General features: G+C 41.9%; 1 protein-coding gene across 2 annotated transcripts in view; it reads left to right on the forward strand.

Moving 5' to 3' along the window:
- EMCN (endomucin) overlaps window positions 1-15285 on the forward strand; it is a 56243-nt gene extending 40958 nt beyond the window's left edge. The window contains exons 9-12 of one of the 2 annotated variants that reach the window (XM_049814919.1): window positions 93-117; window positions 1149-1210; window positions 12293-12355; window positions 13598-15285. In XM_049814919.1, the coding sequence (XP_049670876.1) occupies window positions 93-117; window positions 1149-1210; window positions 12293-12351 (146 nt within the window). In that variant the 3' untranslated portion in view covers window positions 12352-12355; window positions 13598-15285. Of the gene's footprint in view, window positions 1-92; window positions 118-1148; window positions 1211-5809; window positions 5879-12292; window positions 12356-13597 lie in introns of those variants that run through there. The other variant, XM_049814920.1, reaches the window with a different exon arrangement.
- Window positions 15286-19338: the final 4053 nt, after the last annotated feature.

Consider the following 19338-nt stretch of genomic DNA (forward strand, 5'->3'; position numbering starts at 1 on the left):
GCCTTCTGCTAGCAACTGCAATAGCTATGTCTAAATGTTTACTTAAGTGAGTTCCAGCAGTCAAAATGTATTAACTTTGTTCCTTCTTCTAGAGAGACAAGAGAACGGCACTGAACAGTAGGTTGAATCCTGTCTTTTCATTGCTTTGAGATCTATCATGGGGCACTTGTGAACGCAGCAGATTCTGCATGAGATTTTCTTTGATCTTTCTCTATTTAAACATAATAAGCAGTTGCCTCCCCAAAGAGAAATATCCTGTTGAAAGTGATGCACTTGCAGTTATTGTACACCTGTATGCATGAGAAGCAGCTGTTCCAGCATAGACAGAAATGTGATGGCTCTCCACTGTTTTGCAAGGGATCCTTTTGAAATGGATAAGTGGCTTATGCTGTGCCACAGGGCCCATTGGCCCAGTCTTTCTTTTTTTTTTTTTTTTTCAATTTTTGCCCTATTGATATTCCCCCCCCATCCTTTCCCATCCTCCTTCTTTTGTTCATGTTTTCTCCCTTTTTAATGTTTTTTTAATGTTTTTTATTCTGGATTATTTTTATCCTTCCTTTTCTCATGTCTCCCATTATTTCATGTTCCTCTGTCCCATATTCTCTCCACTAGCCCATTTGCAGAGGCTCAGTTAAAACAGTATTGGCATAACGAGTTTGAGGAGAGTAAAATTGAGAAAGATCCATTAGAAGTTATATACTAGAGGCCATTGAGTCTGGCTGTGGCCTTTGTTTTGTATGACCAAAAGCAACATCTGGGCTGCTGATTTACTTGCTAGCCCTGACTCCCTGGACATCTGAAGTGGTCCTTCTTGCAATTCAACATGGCTAAAAGCCTTGTATTGACAGAGAAAAAAGATGATTCCCTCTTTTCCCTGAGATGTACTTTTTCTGTGGAGCACTAGATTGAACCTGGAGTCATGCAACTTCATTTATTACATATTTTAAGAGAAAGGTGTTTTCAGAGATATTGCTATATGGTGTTTTCCACCACCAAGACTTATATGTGATCCTATACAAAGCCCATTTCAAGCTTGCCAGTGTAGACTGGCATAGGCGCTGCCTCCTCCAGATCATGATCTTAGAGTTTTGTTTGGCTGACCAACATGAATGCTGACTGTCTACCTAAATGTTTTCTGACTTCAACAGGGTCCAGTCAGATAAAGAAGGAGTCAAACTTCTTTCTGTGAAGACAACTTCTCCTGAGACTGGTGAGTGTTTCCTCTGTGTATGTCACTCTCCCTGTCTGAGCCCAGAGAAGTGTAGTTTTGGGATGTCATCTCCAATAGCAAAACCATCTTCAGTTCTTGTCAGGTCAAAGTCACCACAAAAAATTCCTTTACAGCAGAAATCCCCGGACTGGGAGCCTATAGAGCTGCACTGCAGCTGCACTCTGTGTGGTATCAGTATTTGGGAGAAGTATGAGTGGTTTAGGGAAAATAATTTTTTAAAATCATTGATGGCAAGTGATCTACTGTTAGGCATGTTCAGGAGTAACAGTGATCATGATATTTATCAGCTAGATCTGGCTATACAAGGAAGTTTGAAGACTGGTAATATCCCAGGGGCCAAAATGTTTGGGAGTCAGTGCCACATGTAAACAGGGCTCTGTTGGAGTTGGTGTTGGCAGTGTTCTGTCAGCCCTGTACCCAGTCACCCTTTGCATTCAAAATCCTACTCTCATTGCAAATTCCTCTGTCCTGTGCTTCACTGATCCAGTTTCTTACAGAATATGTGGTAATAAAATGTAAATGAGCAGAGGTTATAGGTAACATGCACAAAAGAAAGCAAAATCTCATCAGTATAACTAGAAATGGATGCAGTTATAGGTTCTGCAAGAAACAGAGTAGCACAAAATAAGACTGAGGCAGAAAAAATATCTGACTGATTCCCAGCTATTCAGCAGCACACCCCCACCCCCCCCCCCAATGAAACCTCCTATGGTAGAGCTACTCACAGTGAAACTTCCTCCCTTCACCCATTGCAGTTCGCTTCTTCAGCCGTGTAGCTCCCACCTTTGCTCTTACCTCATCTGCAGAAGTCCTCCAGGAAAAACAGCCTCTCACTTTATGCTTTTTTAGGTTTTTAAAGTTTTTGGCCATATGTTTCCCCTACTGACATTTCAGAGGTTGCCTGATAGCTGCTCTCCCCTTTCCTCTAAATTCACAGGAAGTCCTCTGAAACACAGCACTTGATCTGAACTATCCTCTACTTGCTGGAGAGGCACAGTTTGCACTCTTCAGCCTTCTCTGCAACTCCCAGAAGGTCTTACGCAATCCAAAAGACCCACAGGGCAGCCCTTGCAACAAGCTGTGCAAGGTCCCTGCAGCCTTGTCGACACAGAGCAGCATGCTAGGAGGCTAGAGGGGGAGGAGAAGGGCTTGCTCCATCGCAGGATGCATCCTTCTGCTCCGCTGCTGCTGAGCAAATGCAAACTAAGCAACTGTGCTCTGGCACTTAAGTGACTGCACTTCAGACCTTTGTGATTTGGAAAACTTCATTTATTTGTTTATTTTAGTATATGTCTTTGGGAATGGACTTTTAGCTTTATTTTAAGGGGTATGGAGTTATGTGTGTGTTTTCATTTAAAATCAGAGTGGGTTTCTTTGAAAGCTGAATCAAGTCAGAAACTGAAATTCATAGACATTTTTGATTGATCCTGCCCTCATACCAGTTTCAACAATAAAGTAACTTCACTGGCAGCAGCAGGGTTATTTGTGTTTTACAGCAGGGTAAATGAGAAAAAACCCTGGCTCACTGTTTGTTTGTTTTGGTTTTTTGTTTTTTTTCACAAGATGAGGTCTGGTGCCTGTTAATCAGCTACTGGTTCACCAAGTATTTAAGTATCTTTCATCCAGAGGATGCTTGATATTCTTTTTTACTGAATTATGATGTATGCATGCTATAATTGGAAGGTATGAGTCATAACCACTTAGAAGACAAGATTCTTGCCCTCATTAATACAATTCATATTTAAACTAGCTACCATTTCTCTTGAATTCTTACATCTTTATATGTTTCAAAATTAAACATGCTTTCACAGAAATGGAAGTCCTGTTTTTCCCCAGGTTTTTAGAGACACTCTACTTCTTAAAAGCAGTCTGAAAGAAGGGCCTGTTTTCTTACAGAAATATTTGTCACTCAGACATTTTCAAATATGTTAGGATGCCTGCCCATTTGAATAAGACTTACTTGCTTCGTTAAAAGCCCAGGTGTAAAGGCAAGTGTTTCTTCCAGTACAGATAGAAACTTGAGAAATGTCTGACTCGTGGTCCCTCTTACAACTACTGAAAAAAATTGTACTGTGTAAAACTTCTTTATATGTGTCCTTCTTTTTCCTTTTTAGACACATAGAATCCAGCTCAATTAAAAGGTGAATTCATTGTCTGGCCATTTAGAAAGTCTGTGTTGTAGCCACCTCTGACTGTACATACCAACAAAACTACAAAAGACTTTGACTGAAACTAGGAAGTTCTTAAAAGCAGCCTTAACTTTACAGACAGACCTACATCATCCTCTCGCTATCGATAGGCTGCTCAGCTGCCTGAGGTCAAACATATATACAACAAAGTTCCGCTTTGACATGTATTCAAATTAAGCTTACTATAAGTATACATTATATTTTTTTAATTTTTACTTTTTATTCCAAACAGAAGATTTTGAGATTATATAATTGTGTTAAAAATGCATAAAAAACATACATGCAGAACAAATAAGGATATGACCTACAAACTGCTCAAGTAGGCAACCTAGAAAAACCCTGTGTCAGTGTTGTGCATGATGTATCTTGATCAAAGGTTATGGTGAGTTTAATCTTGCCTTATTTTATCTATCTAAAAACTAAGCTGGCTGCACATTGCAAGCTGAAAGAGATGTATGTGTCCAGAGGGCTATTTATTCCATCTGCGTTGGACATGTATCTTGAATTGGAATGAGCTGACCTATGGAGGTCCATTGACTACTGAAGGATCCTATTTTAGGACTTCTAAAATTAGGTCCTGACTATAAATTGAAAGAAAAAAGAAAGAGTCCTGCTTCAGAAACATAGCTGAATTAAATTTATTCAAGAATATTATTTCAAATACCTGCAATTAATGTGAAAGAATACAGAAAAAGAACAGTGTTCAATTAAGCCTGGACTAAAGTAATCACTTTTAATGGAGCAGTATCATCAGGAATACTAGGTAAAACTGAGCTTTATTATTCTCATTTTTAAAAAACTCTTCTGAGAAAGATGGAGTTGCCGACAGCTATGAGCCCTAACGCACAACTGGCTGAGAATTGATGTAAAGTAAAAAAACAGACAGACAAAACTAAACACCTTGAATTTTTCATGCACTTTTTTTGTGAACTGCAACACCTGATGCAAGATAAATGTCTGTACTTGCATCTTATGTGAAAACTGAGCTTGAATAAAAATGCTCAGGATACTAAGTTGTCTTGAAAGTTTTACACTAGTGTGCAAATGCAGGACTTGCTGCAGCCATTCTGTGTTGACTATACAGGCAAATTTAGGGTGGCTCTTCCTAGGGAGGATAAATAGTCTTCTACAATACAGAGCTCTAGAAGATCTACCTGCAAAAATATTTATTTGGGATTCAGTATAGCCCACAGAACTGCATGTTTGGCTTGTCAGTGGTAGATAAGTTTCCTGAGAATGTAGGATGGAGGGTTTTAGTTAGTGACTAAGAGATCAATACCATGATCCATGATGTTAATGATAAAGTATTGCCTATCTTGAAAACATACCTAACTTTTGCTGTAAGGGTTCTTGCTTATTTCAATGAAAACCAGCAAAGTTATTGATCACCTTCCAGGGCTCATGAAAAATGTTAAGGGATGGAAATTCCTCAGTAACAAAAAGGTTGAGGAATAGAAATTGGGGTAAGGCTATTCCATACGGATGAATGATGTGTGATATAAATATTGATAATTGAGTAATGACTTGACAATTTTCTTTTATGGCTCTTGCCTGGAGTACCCATTCTAGAGCAGGTAAAAATGTATGAAGGGCCTTTACAGAAGCAGCACACCAGTTCAATATTCAATATAAAGTCTCATAGGAATCTGGCAGGTGACATAATATTTCAGAGTTTTTAGGTACAATCCTGACACCTAAGAATAGGCTGATTCATTAGAGCATGTCCTCTAACCAATGTGTGCTCTTTTGAGATTATAAGGTAGGATATGACTTACTCAGCTTGTAGGGTTATTTTCTGTTCTGCCTTGAATTTGCTGGAAGGATATTAAATGTGTCAAAGCTGATGTGGCTCAGATTTTGGTGAGGCACCTGGAATGGAAGGTGGCTGGAGAAGGGTCCATGGTACGTGTCAGCATTAGGGCTTCCCAAGACATCCACTGTGGACACAAATGTAAATTCAAGCATTGCTACTAAATAAAGCTGGGAAAATGTACCAGGCAAACATGGATATTCAGGGAGAGACCTGACCTGTCACATGTGAAACTCCTTAACTTAATTGTAATCCCATTGGAGAAGGGGATCAGTCAATATCTAGAGGCACTCTCAGATGGCAGTGCAGTACAAAATACTATGAACCGAGGATGTAGAACAACCAACATTCCCCATATGCTCCACATCTCTTCCAAAAGCTGCTGTTGGTTAACAGAGCTGTTATCTGCTGCTTCAACTGGATGTACCTCCTGCCTGTAGATTTTCATAACATATCTTGAGTGCGTCTCTTGCACAAGATGAGCTACCTACCTTGAAGATGTGTGGGATTTCATGGCATGGATTAATTGGACTCCATAACTTCAGTCACTTTTGAGATGACCCTAGTTTGTGTCTGCAGCATTCCTCTGGACTTCCTGAATTTCCAAAGCCTTCTCTGGAAAAACTTTGAGGATTCCTAGCCTTCAACGTCAGAGGATGGTGATCATACTATACCTAGTGACCGAGCACCAAAACCATCCCACAACAAAGGAAAAATCCTTGTTCTCATTCAGCTAATAGATTTGCCTCGGTCATTGGAATACATGTGAAGCTCAGCACCTGATGAGACAGCCCACTGTGGTCCTAGGATATGGACCTGGAAAATCCAGTGGTCTTCTGAAATGATGTGGTTGGATGACAATATCTTTCTTCATCACTGCTTTCCATGAATCTCCAAATGCTGGGACTGCTTAATTGTTATGCCTCACACATCAAACCAGAGATGTGGCTGTGGTACTATGGGACAAATCTGGCGCTGGGGCAGAGGATTATTCCCTTTTGGTTTCTGTTATGCTGAGCACATCTGAGCATGGACCATGGCATTTAAGGAGGTAAGAAATATTTGGGGGGTTTACCTCATTAGCACCCAACCTAGAGGAATTTATCCCTGCCAGGGGGCATGGTTCCATAGTGGGCCATGGGGTTTCTCAACATGTGTTGGTAGTTTCATCTCTCTCTCATTTTGTCTAGGATCCAGGTGGATGCCTCTAGGAGCAGGTGAAGAAGCTGGGTCTCTAGGTTAGGCACTCTGTCACTGAAAATTCTCTTCCTTCCTCCTCTCACTTGCAAGATAAACAATGCAGGTCAGCGAAGAGCAGTCTGTTGGCATGCTGTGCACTTGAAGCGGTAAGAGTGGATGTTCCTACTAATGTGAGGATATGATATTGATTATTTCTTTTTCCTATTATGAGCTGTACTTTCAGTGCCTTATTTTTTTTTCCCTGCAGGTAGAAAACCTAGAAGCTGCTTCATAGAAAAGGGTCCCCTCGCAACAGAGATAGATCAAGTACCTGCTTCCCTCTCATTCTGTTTCTCATTTTCTGATACCCCTTTTTTTTTAACTTTGTATTGTGTAATGGCCTGAAGTTGTGTTTTCTTTCCTCACAGAAGCTGAAGAATAAACTTTCTCAGCTTTTTGCAGCTCAAGGCTGGATTCTGTTTGTGTTTACTTGCACCACAAAGATCTGACTGCACACTCTTCCAGCTGAGACTTTTGGGCAAAATATTACATAGCGTATGCTTCCTTCTATATTTTTAATTCAGTCTGCGAGCTGTGCATGTTTGCAAGGGTTTTTAAAGCTGTCTCTTACAGTCAGAGACCGCTGAGGGTCAGGTGATGTTTTCATCTGTGGAGCATTTGCAAACTTTGCAGGCTGCAGCTTTCTGAGATGTTCCTCTGTTGGGGGAGCCACCTCCCACCCTTTGCTGGCTGTTCAGCAGCAGTTGCCTTCCTATCCTTCACCTGAGTATTTCCATACACGCTCTCTCTGCTGTGGTATATTGTACAGATCCTTCTGTCCTGATGACAGTGGCGAGGAGCAGTTTGCAGGGGCATGGGTGAAGTGCGTGGCTGGGGAGCGCTGCAGCACGTCGCAGGTGCTGGACCCACTGGCCCACTCCAAACCCAGCCAGTGCATCCAGGTGCTGGATCCCGCTCAATGCTGTTCTGCAGCATCTGTAATGCACCCCTCTTTCTTTTAGTTCAGCATGGTAAAAGTAGACATTTAGATTTCTGTGTCTGCAGAGATAGTTTTATACTTTTCTAAAAAACAGGTTTCTGCAATCATATTTTATGAAAAACTTGCTGTAATTATTTGGTCCAAACCAGATTGCCACTTATGAGCAATATCTCAGCAGCAGATATTACAGTGAAATAACAGTGCAACTCATTTTTTCTTACAGACAATGTAATCTGAGATGCAGTACAACCTATTTTTTATGTCAAAGACTATTTTTTGTACTCTTTTTTTGTCCAGCTTTTGCAATAACATCGAAGAGGGCTTTGCCCAGGTCAAAGACTTTCTGTGTTCATAGTGATACAACCTGTTAACTCTCTTTTATATCATGGTCTGCAGTGTATGTGTATTCTGAAGTATATATTCAGATTCTGAATCAAATGGAGGGGGGGAGGAAATTACAGTGAGATTAATACAATAGCCTTTCATAGAGGTGAGACAAAGAAATGTTTGTTTCAGTGTTTCAAAATTGATTTTATACAATCTGTAACTTCAGCTGATTACGTGCTCATATACTGGCATCAGGATGCAACATTGATAGTCAGAAATTAGTATATTTGTGACAGTGAAAAAATCAAATCAAATGCTGCACAAGCGAAATTTTAATTAGGAAGAAAACCTTCTGTTTTCACTGAAGTGCTATTACTTTCCTGGTTAAACATTTAACTTTGCAGAGCCCTCAGTATCTGTGTACTCAGTCTACTTCCCATGCACTTAAAACAAATATGTTGAAGGATCAAGAGTTATGAATACAAAATTTTTCTTATTACATCTTTCTTATCCTCATCCCTTTGAATCACGACCACATTTTAGAGGAGGATGTATGCAGCGTATATTGGATTGGGCCCAGTGCCTAGACTGCTAATTTGCTTGGGTGAATCGGCAATCGGGGCTCCAGCAGAAGTGTTTGAGGGGTGCCACATGGGAGGCTGTGCGTATGAAAGACCAGTGCTGTATTACGGTAGGTGCTAGAGCACCTTCTCTTTTAATATTGAAGCTAAGAAGCTATGATCTGAGCCAGCTGTACCTGCTCAGATCCTGGATCTATGTAGCCCCAAATCCTGCCACTGAGGGTGGCTACCATGAGATGTGAAGGGAAGGATAGCAAACAGGGAAGGAGTCCAGTAATATGTCCTCCACCATAGCCTTCCAGCAGTCTGTGGCTTGGAGACATCTTGAATTAGAGGTTGTATCTTTGGTGCTTCATACTTCTCAGTGGCTTTACTTCCATGAATTTGTCTTATCCTCTGTGGCATCCACAGCCTCCTGCAGCAATAAGTTAGTTTAACTACAGATCTGTCTGTATTATATGACAGTAATGTTTAGAGACTTCATGGTGCCTATGTCTTTGTGTTTACAATCCAATTTCAGACAAAAATCAGCAAACAGGTGCAACATTGGAGGATGAGAGGGAGAAAAAAAGGTTTAATGGAAGGGTTTGCATGTCAGCTAAAACTTCCATGTCGGTATCAATCTGATTTCATTTTCCAAATATTCTGCCTAAGGCCTCTTTCTCAAACTGTGCATAATTTCTTTCAGTTTTTGTAGAAGTGCGTGATATATATGAGGTTGGCTTCTCTCTGCCCTCTGCCAATCTATCTGAGCCCACAACTCCTCCTCCATCAGGAGAGGTGTCACAAGGCAGGACCACAGGTAAAGGGGGTCATGTTGCACTTGCAACTCTGCAGTTGACAGCGCTTTAACTGCACCAAATACTTTCCAGTTCCCTTCATCTCCCCCTTTCTGCAGTTCACTTATTTACTTATCAAAGTAGACAAATGTGCACTGAATTTTCAACCCGTTCTCAGAAAATTATTCTCATAGTACCTCTCAAATTGGATCGACCAATACCTTTATGCAAGATGCTATATAACTATATTGTGAGAAGCTGATGGCTCAAGTCTCTCTTGATACCTTCCAGCTCCTAGTGTACAACACTAGAGTTTGTGTGTCATCCTCCCCTAAATGCATAATCCAGAATCAACAAAAGCCCATTTTTCACTGATCATGTTGTCCAGTAGTTTTGCTCTTGTTGGTATATTTTGCATAACTATACCCTTTCTCTCTTGAGGACAGCCTTCAAAGCATGCAGGTAATCTATCTAGACAGGTTGAGCACCGCCACTGCTCTGCGTATTTTTTCCATCTGCAAACACAGTTCAGTGTGAATTAATTTCTCCAGTCGATTAAAATGTCATCTGTTCTAATGAAATACTAAACACAAGTATTTGTTTTTCATTTCCCGTATGGAAAGCAAGGTCTAATCCATTGTTTTTAGTGGGTGATGGTTTGGGGGCAAGTTTGGTTTTTTTGCAGTCTTAGAATTTGTTTCTGTCAGTTAAGGCTATTTTGAGATCAATAAAAATGTCTTCCCACTTGCAACTAACCTGAATGTTCTTCCTAATTTGCTCTTTGTGTTGCAGCTGGATATTTAGCACAACATCAAACTGCTAAGCCATTACACTCCAAAATTGTTCTAGACACCTCTCTGTGCAGTCTCAAGGCGCACTGTACCCCTGTATCTAAACCCATGTGTTACCCTTATTACTCTTGAGCAGAGAGCATCTGTGTGACCATTTCTTCTCCAGTATACCATCGTTCTCTCTTCATCACTGAATTGGTAGTTGCCACTAACGATTGCAGACCCTATAATGCAAATATCTTCAGACACATTTGCAACCATGGAGTAGAGGTAACTTGGTTTTCTTTCAGAATTGTTGCAGGCTCCTGCTTTCTTGGGAGTCCAGTGGCAAACCAACGCAGAGCATCCCTGCCTGCATCAAACCCTCATCAGGAAATCGCTGATATTATAGCAGGATGTTGATCCCAGCAATAGTTTGTAGCAGTTCACTCTTTCAAGGAATTATGTGTATAGCACCAGGAAATCCAGATAGGGCATGTGAGTGTCAGTGCTGCAGTGTCAGGGTCTGCAGTAAGGCAAATTCACCGCTCCTGTCCCGACCGCTGCTGTCGACAGGTACCACTCAACCAGTCTGCCTCCTGCAGCCAGCACTACCTCACCAATTTCATACTCTGATCCAAAGCCTATTGACATCAGTGGGAAGTTATCCAGGGAGCTATGCTGGCTCCGGAGCCTCTCCTTAGACATGTTATTTTCCTGTGGTGCAAAGTATCAGTCTTCCATGTAAGTCTGCCTAATTTCTAGCGTAGGCAGAGCAACCAGCTGAGAGTGGAACTGATAACAAAGTATTTATATTTATTACAACTATTGAATATTATCTTCTCCATGGTAATATATTTCTCAATGAAATTCTCCTACGCTTTTTTTAAACGATCGTGCCAAGTTCTCCCTTTCATGCCTGATTAAATCTTCTATTTCTGTATATTGAACAAGGAAGGTAAAGACATGCAGAAGGAAGAAATAATAAAGGAAGAAAGAAATAAAAATAAATTTAAAAAGAAATGAGAGTTCTTGAAAATCTCATTCCTTTGTTAGTACAAAACTATACAATATTTGCACTGGTTCACTTTATTTTGGCTTTTCAAAACAAGATTTTTATCTCACAAAAACTTTTCACCTACCAAAAATGTATAAATCGTGTTGAAATGTTTCATTTTTTTTCTACCAGAAACTTGTGCTTGCCTTTTCTTTAAAAAATTATATTATGAATTATTGAAGAAGTTGCTGAAGGCCTTTTTAAATGAAATATAACATCATCAGAAGTTCTGAAGTTCTCTAACTTAGCAACAACTTATAATGGTTTTGAAATAATTTTATCCAAAATTGAACACTGGGGAAGCAAACAGCATTCCAGCATGTTATTGTTGAACGATTTCTCATTGAACCCTATTAGATACCAAGCTTTCTACTCATCTCCAAAAGGCTGCACTAAATTAAAGAGCACTTTTTTCTGCCAAGAAAAGCTATCTGAAAACCATTGAAGAGTCTTTTCTGTTTTCTTCAGGAGTGCAACTATTTAATTTAACTTCTAATTATTTAAATGGCTAATCAGTTAATTTGTTATAATCCTAATTTGTATTACAATTTTCAACCCCAGGCTGTAGATCATATGCAAGCTTTTTAATACATACTCACTTTTACTTGAATGTAATACAACTCTTCCCTTTCTTGCCTTTTGTGTGTGGTTCAGACATTAAATTGTCTCCCACAGGTGAGCAGAGAGGCAGGAGGCAGTTTCCTGGATGCATTTGGGTTTCCCCACCTTCATGCCTGTTTACATGGGGCTCTGCCCAGTCTGGGGATACCATTCCCTTTTCGCCTCCGTGTACGAATCTCTGACACAAAGAAATCCCACTGCCATTCCTGGGACATGCATTTGGAAATAGGACAACTATAAACACGTCCTCATCTGGAGGCTTATTTGTCTGCCTATATCTGCTGTCAGCGGCTCCGCTTCTCCAGGGAAGGAGGAGTGAGGACTGTCTGTAATCCCTGACTGAAGTTATTATATGCTCATTTTTCTGCTTTGGAGGAACTGAGCTGCTGTCAGCGATATCGGCAAAAATTAATTTTATAGTTGTATCTTTTTCTTTTTATAATTTCATGTTCTAATCATAGCTACAAATTAATTGAAGTCTTATGCCTTTTCTAACCCCTTGAGAATTGCCTTGGAAATACTTTGTGGTAGTAACCCACCATTCGAGAGCAAAACATAGGGGAAATAATCTATAAAATGTGGAGAAAATAGTAAAAAATCTGTTGTGTGGACAATTTTTGCTGGTTATGTAAATCTGACAAGGAGACTGGCTAGTTTGTACAGTGGTCGGTGATGTGTTCCTGCTAGACTCATCTGTCCTTTTGTCTTTGCATGTTTAACTGATGCAAATATATTTTCTGTTTCTTAGGAGAGCACTCATCTCAGGGGAAGAATAAAACTCGGCAACTCTTCACACCTCAGCAGTAAATATGTAAGTTTATTGCTTTTGTCTCGTGTCCTTTAGCATTAGCATTTTTAGTCTCGGTAATACTTTTTAGTCTCAGTATTGTGCCTAAACAAAAGGGTTAAAAATGCAAACCAGAAAGAGCAATGACTTCAGTCGGCGGCAGCCTCAAGGAGAAATGGCTTAAACGAAGCTCAGCTTGAGGACACCATCGCGAACAGAGTCCCAGGCAAACAAAGGGACTAAAAAAGCTGTCACCTCACAGAGGTAGACCTTTATACGTGCAGCATTTGGCTTTAACTGTTCAGCATTTCCTGTTTGTAATAAGAGATTTTTAAAGGTAGTTACCTATATAAAAAGGAACTTGGTACCCAGAAGTGTTCAGCTCCATTGGTTTCGTGAAAAATCTGTGCCCATTCCACATCATGCAAAAGCAAGCACTTTCATTGAGGTGGTTTATTATGGCTTGAAATCCTTCGTGGCTAACATGCACAACTGGCAGGCGTTGGACAGTACTTTTATGCGTGCAAGGGCAGAGACCATCAGAGCACCCCTGAAACCCACCGTTTGTGAGGAGGGTGCTGCGTTTTTCTTCATGTATGAAGCTTTCTCAGGCAGCGCAATCTCCGATTCCCATGGAATTGCTTCTCTCATTTGTGGGGAAGTGGGGTTCTTTGCTGAGGGTGGGAGAAGGAAGCAGCTGCAGGAAAGGGGTCGGCTGTGGGAAGGGCCCTGTGTGACCAGGGTAGTGCAGGGAGATAGAGAAGGATGGCCTGAGGAACTAGATGTCACAGCATATGTGGGATGGACCGGACAGAGGCAGCTATGTTGGGCCAAGATGAAGCCCAGCCTTCCACCATCATTGTAGGATGAAGCCCCTCTAGAGGAGGTCCCATTGCCCTCCACTGAGAGAGATCTGGTTGACCAGAAATGTGGAGGGACCCTTTTGCAAAACATCTTTGATCTTTTTGGCCTATTCTCATTTCCCCCAGGATGTACAAACTGAGCTTTCCTGATGCCAACACTAAGGACAAAGTAACCTTCTTTGTCCCTTGAATTAGAGCAGCAGAATGCAATTTTGCCTACATTACTGAAAACCCAGAGGTGGTTCTGTTTGTGCAGATGCAGGCCAGTGTCCTGGACAATGGATTTACTCCTTATTGTGTATCCTGTGTTGGATTTACTCTATGTCATCTATTTCAGCTTACTCTTACGCTACTGAACAACCTTACGTGGAGTAATAATCTTGAGATACTGTTGTCGTTTCAGATGTGAAGCAGCCTGTTTTATCATAACATGCAGGAACATCCCAAAGTTGCAGTTCTGCAGGAAATGTGGAGCAGCTGAAGCTTTTTACCAGGCAGGACACCTGCATTAATGACCAGCTCTTGACTTCTAAATCTCAAGTGTCTCCTGTTCCTTCTGGAATGACACATAATTTTTTGATGGCTTAATAACTGGTATATCATATGTATTTATTATTTTCACATAGAGTAAAAACAGGAAAACATTCAAGAAGGTTGAAGAGAATGTAAAAATCAGGTGATGTTTGCATAGTGGTTACTAAAAATGTTTTCTGCACATACGGGGAGGAATATGTTAGCACACTTTGTTGAACTTATGGTAGGTAGGGTTCTTTTAATTGTATGTAGCAAAATGCAAACAGGGCCTGACCCTTGAAACAGTACTGCACAAATTGCCACTATGAAAATTAATTCAGTGATTTCCATGAGACTCCTCACTGTAGCACACACTTTGCTTGTCATAAATGTTTACAGAATGGGATGCCTGGGTGAAATGCTAAGGTGTGTGCTTTTCCTGTGAAGGGGGGAATATACCTTGCACTGAGGTTCTTTGAAGTTCTGTAAATTACTGAATATGATTCTTGTAATGTAGCAGGCAACATAGTTTATTTTCACCTGTTCCTTGGCTAATTGCATTTTGTGTGCTATAAATACGTCTCCTACATAGCCTGGGGCACACAGTGGGGATCAGCAAGATAAGCAATTTTACAGTCAACCTTCTTCCCTCTGTTCCGAGTAATGCATGGGATTCCTGTGGGTTATTGAATAACTCTGGAAGTTTAGAGTGTTTCAAGTGCTAATTACAGACTCTCTTAATTTGTACAGAGCTGGCAATTCAAAAATACCAAGAAGTGCTTCTACCCGCATGTATCCTGCTTTTCTAGAACTATAAATGTTTGAAAATTATATTACGTTGAGCAGCTGCTCAGTCTCAATCCACTGACTCTGGTAGCATGCCAAGAACCTCCATTGTTTTATTGGCAAATGGAAAAAAGACAACTGGTGGTGTAAGTGCAGGACCAAGAGCCAGGACAATGATCTAAGTTTTGATACCTATTGATACAATGCTTTTGAGGAACTTCACTCTCCAATTTCCCTCTCTGGAATAATAAAACTTACCTAGCAGTATGGTAAGAGGTTGAGCAGATTTGTTAGTTCATGTTTATACACAAAGCTGGAAAGTGTTCATTTCCCTGTGCTTGACCATTGCTGTTATTTCCACTTTGATGGGTCTAATAATCCTCTGTCTTAGGGGCACCAAGGGAGACTTTTGATGAAGCTCTGTAAAAGGTGGGGAACCAACAAGGTCTTCCATCCTGCAGCTGAACTTATGTGGTTCATTCAGATATTCCTGGATTACTTGGGTTGCTCAGGAGCAGAGGAGTCTTGGATGCCTACTTTGGAAAGGTCAGGCCATGTACAATATCCTAGTTGGCACCTGCAGCTATTCAAATTCCTGATTGCTGAAGTTTCCTATGAAAAAAGCAATCATTGTGGATTTTCATGTTGATTTTTTCTAAAAAAAGTACTTTGCAGCATTTTGCATCATATTGAAAGGACAGTAGAAAAAAGCAGAGAAAGATTGTGAAATATATATATATATATATGTTTGTGCTAAATTTGTTCAGAAACTACCATGGTGTGTCAAGAAAAAAAAAAATTAACTGCCTATTAAAAGTTATTCTCTTTATTAAGCAGCTCTTCTTTTTCTCTTTGCAGAAATGCAATTCATTACTGATACCTAGTACAACTATTGTTCATGACTTTGCATTCCCATAGCTCAGAGTGACCTGAACTCTTTGGTGAGCCTAGAGGGCAGACATTAGATATTCTGGGCATGGTGGTGGCAGAGGGAGCATGAGACCTTGCAGAAGGCATGCTAGTGGTGGCAAGCGGAGTACAGAAAACTCCTCCTCATTACAAGAGTTGATGTGAGAGAGCAGGGCTCACTGCAAATCTTGGTACCAGAAAAGTGAAAAACACCAAAATGAGGGAAGATGTTTGGGCTTTTCATGATAAGGGGCATGGCAGGCAACCAAGCTCTCATCAGAAAGCTGGGAAACGTATCTCAAAGTGACTGGCTTGTGTGACTGTATGTGTGAAGCAAAAGAGATGGGTTCAGTGGAGTGCAGAAATGAAGAACCTGTGATCCTCTCAACCCCTGAGGCAACAGAGCTTGTGGTAAAGGGAAATGTATGAACTTCCATCCTTGTGAAGGATCAGGAGGGAACTGATGTTTATATGAAGGAGAGAAGACAGATTTGCTTGAAGGATGTCTGTAAAGCACGGAAAGGATTTAGAAGAATATTTAGGGCTCACTCTTCTGCAAAGCTGGAGATGCTGGAATTGGCTTTAATGGGAGGTGATGAACTGACTGCAGAGAGAACTGTTATTTAAGAAGACTTACACGCAATGGCTCAGGTAGATGAAAAAGAAATGAAAAATCAATTCCCATTGTCTGGCTCAACAGCTCTAGTGTAATACATGTCTAAAAGATCCACTCGAGTTTTTCTAGTTGCTAGCATGGCCAAAAAGAATCCCAAAAGTAGAAGTTGGTCCTTTACATGCAAGGTTTGACTATGTGAGGATGCCTAGGAAAATGGATCTACATTTGTAAAACACTTTCCACTAAAGTTTGATGAAGTCTTCTGTGGACAGTCCCACCTAAATTGAGTCCCCTTCAGCTTCTGTGTCATAGTTTGCTACAGAAGTGAATGACACCCACTTCAGTGTGGAAGGAGCATGCCCACGCAAATGTGTTTGAACTGGATCTGCGTTCAAATTAGTTCAGCTCATGAGTTACTAGTTAAGTTTTTAGGTCAAGCATATGATTCTGATCTACATGTTACAACCCAAGACTACAGAACATAATTGGCTGGCAAAGACTTTGGAGTATTGTTAGTCACTGTTAGTAAAGCCTGCGGGGCTCAGGTTTGCCAGGAGAAAGGCTTTTTCAGCACTGTTCATCTCAGGCTCAACTTGGGAAAGTCAGTCACTGTCTTCAAGGATAGAAAAGTTTCCCTGAGCTCTTCCCAGAGTCCTAAGCCTGTTCAGGTAGAAGACTTGCAATATTTTGGGAGTGACCAACTGTAGCACACTGGGATTTTGGACCCAGTCCCAAACAAGAGAGGTGAGCACTAAAGAAAACAAACAAACAACAAAAAAGGTGTGGTGCAGTGTATTGACCGTTGGCTTTCTACTCTAAGATGCTGTATCAAGCAACTTATTTGACTCATATAAGAGAAAAAATACCAGAAAGAAAAAGATTTTGATCATTATTTACAGGAAAAAGGTCTGGAGATAAGAAAACAGCACAGAAAAATGAAAATAATTATTTCTGAAAAGTAGGGGCTGAAGAGGTAGGCATTAGGTGTTTTTAAAAATCCCATGAGCAGCTTATTAGTCTTAGCACTTAAATATTTAGTTTTGCATGTTTGGCCAAGGGCCTCGTGAGCTGCTCATGAAGAGGTCGGTCTTTTGTTTGTTATTCTGCTTATGGCACTGCTCAGAAAGGTGCCTAAATAAAAAATATTCCTCGAGTGCCCTCTGTTCAGTATAGGAAAGCTGTACTGCCGGCCAGCGAGGCTCCTGCGAGGGGAAGCGGTGGCACCATCTGGAGACTTCACCCTCCAAAACCCCCAAAGGCTTTTGTGGTTTCAGAGCGACTCCACCCCACTGAAGAGGGGTGAACCATTTAACCACACGCTGGCATGCAGTAGACTTGGAGAAGGGCATAAAGCACACAAGCCTCGCTGGCTAAGGATGGGGAGGGCGTTTGCGGCGTTGCTGGGATGCGTCCGTTGCCAGCAGCCCTCTGCTGACCCCAGGGTCTGTTTTTTCTGCTGTGCCCCATGGTGGCAACGCTGCTGTTCGCAGCCTGCCCTTCCATTTTGGGGCGAGAGAGCGGCGCAGCGCGCTGACTATTGAATTGCTCTTGGATTTCTGTGGCGCCGGAGCGGTCCCCGGGGCTCACCTGCCGGAGCATCCCCTAGCCCCGCTGCAGTGCTCCAGCGAGCCGGGCACTTCCAGCACATTGTGCCTACGAGCAAAGCACTCTCCTCGGGAAGCTTTAAATATACATCTCAGGGTCTCTCTGGCACCATTAATTATGGCTCCTCAATTTCTTCAAATTAGGACTCTATATCTAATAAAATAAATGAGCTTAAAGATTACTCTATTGATTCCCAATTGAGGCAGCTTTTCAGTTTATGGCCAAGGGCAATCTATAAAACACAGGCTTTAATTAACCCTGGTGAATGCAGCTGATGTGAAATGCCAATACCCTCAAAATATTCAGCACAGACAGCTGAAGGATCTTCTCAGCTCCTTCGTGTCCACTCTGCATGCTCTCCTGGGTGAAGAGCTGCATCAGAGGCACTTCCCCACCAGGCTGCATCGGGGCCAGGGCCAGAAACCTTTCTGCTACCACCACCATCTTCTTTGCTGGAAGTGCCAGCTATGCCTGTTGACGTGCCTGTCTGCCTTCATCTTGAGGGCTGGACTAGATGACCTTTAAAGATCCCTTCCAACCCAAACCACTCTATGATTCCAGGATCTTATCTGCCAATGGCTTTGCAGGTAGCCACGAGAAAGGCCCACAAAGCATCTTGCTGGTGGCCTGCAAGGGACACCAAGAAGGTCCTGCTGGGACGTGGGGACCCCACGCTGTGGTGGGCAGCTCTGGGGATATTTTTCAGGCAGCAACAGGTAACCCTTTGTCCTGTTGCTGTCACGTTGTGGCTGCCGCGTTGTGCTGTACCTGTTCCCTGGAAGGATCACCTGTATTGGGCAGCTCCAGGCGTTGCACAGTTTAGTCCATTATTTGAGGTTAAAGCTACTGCGGTGCCTCAGTAGAGCAGCCCCAGCATGGGCTCTGATGTGCTTCAGGACGCTCACAGGTGGCAAAATTCATTTTTTTCATCAACAGCACATGATCCAACCTTTTCATCCACACCTTTTGGTCCCCACGGGCAGACCTTCTACAGGAGAAAAAAGATACACTTTCTGCCCAACCTGTGCAAGTGCAGGGGGACCACGTCGCACCCATCCCACTCCCTTGGTTTCTGCCTCTGCCCCGCCACTGCCATTGTTCCCTGTGCCATGGGACAGCCTGCGAACAGCCCTTTCCTTCAAAACCTGCCCTAGGGATTTGAACCTGCAGCATCTTTTGGGGTAGCGAGAGGAGCAGTGCTCAGGACTTCTGGCTGGCCAAGGGCAAAACACAAGCCTGCCTGTGGGAAAGCGTGCCTCGCTGCCTCGCACGGCAGGGTTTCTGTAGCAGAGATCCCAGCTTTTGGGCCACATCATAGCACTCAAGGGAACAGCACTAAACAGTGCAACTACAGAACTCACCCCCACAAAAAAAAAACCACTAAATAAAACTGGGAGGGAAGAGAGAGCTATGTGGGCAAAGAGCATTTTGCTGATTTTCATCTCTGCTTTCCACGATGCGTTAATTTTTTCCAGATGTGGTGCTTTCTGATAGAAAAGCAACTGTGTTATTGTGCTCTTTATTATTACTAACAACTTTCAGCTTTCTTATTACATCAGTAGGACACTTCCCTGGTCAGGGTTGCTGTTCTTCTAATGAACACGGCTCATTTGTCTCCCTCCCTCCCTCCCCGCTCTGCTTTTTCTCTGCTTGCTCTTTGGGTAGTAATTTGATGTGTTGAGCTCTCACCACCTCCACTGCCCCCAGGGCTGAAG

This window comes from Accipiter gentilis, chromosome 12 (genome assembly GCF_929443795.1).
Source record: "Accipiter gentilis chromosome 12, bAccGen1.1, whole genome shotgun sequence".
Lineage (NCBI taxonomy): Eukaryota > Metazoa > Chordata > Aves > Accipitriformes > Accipitridae > Astur > Astur gentilis.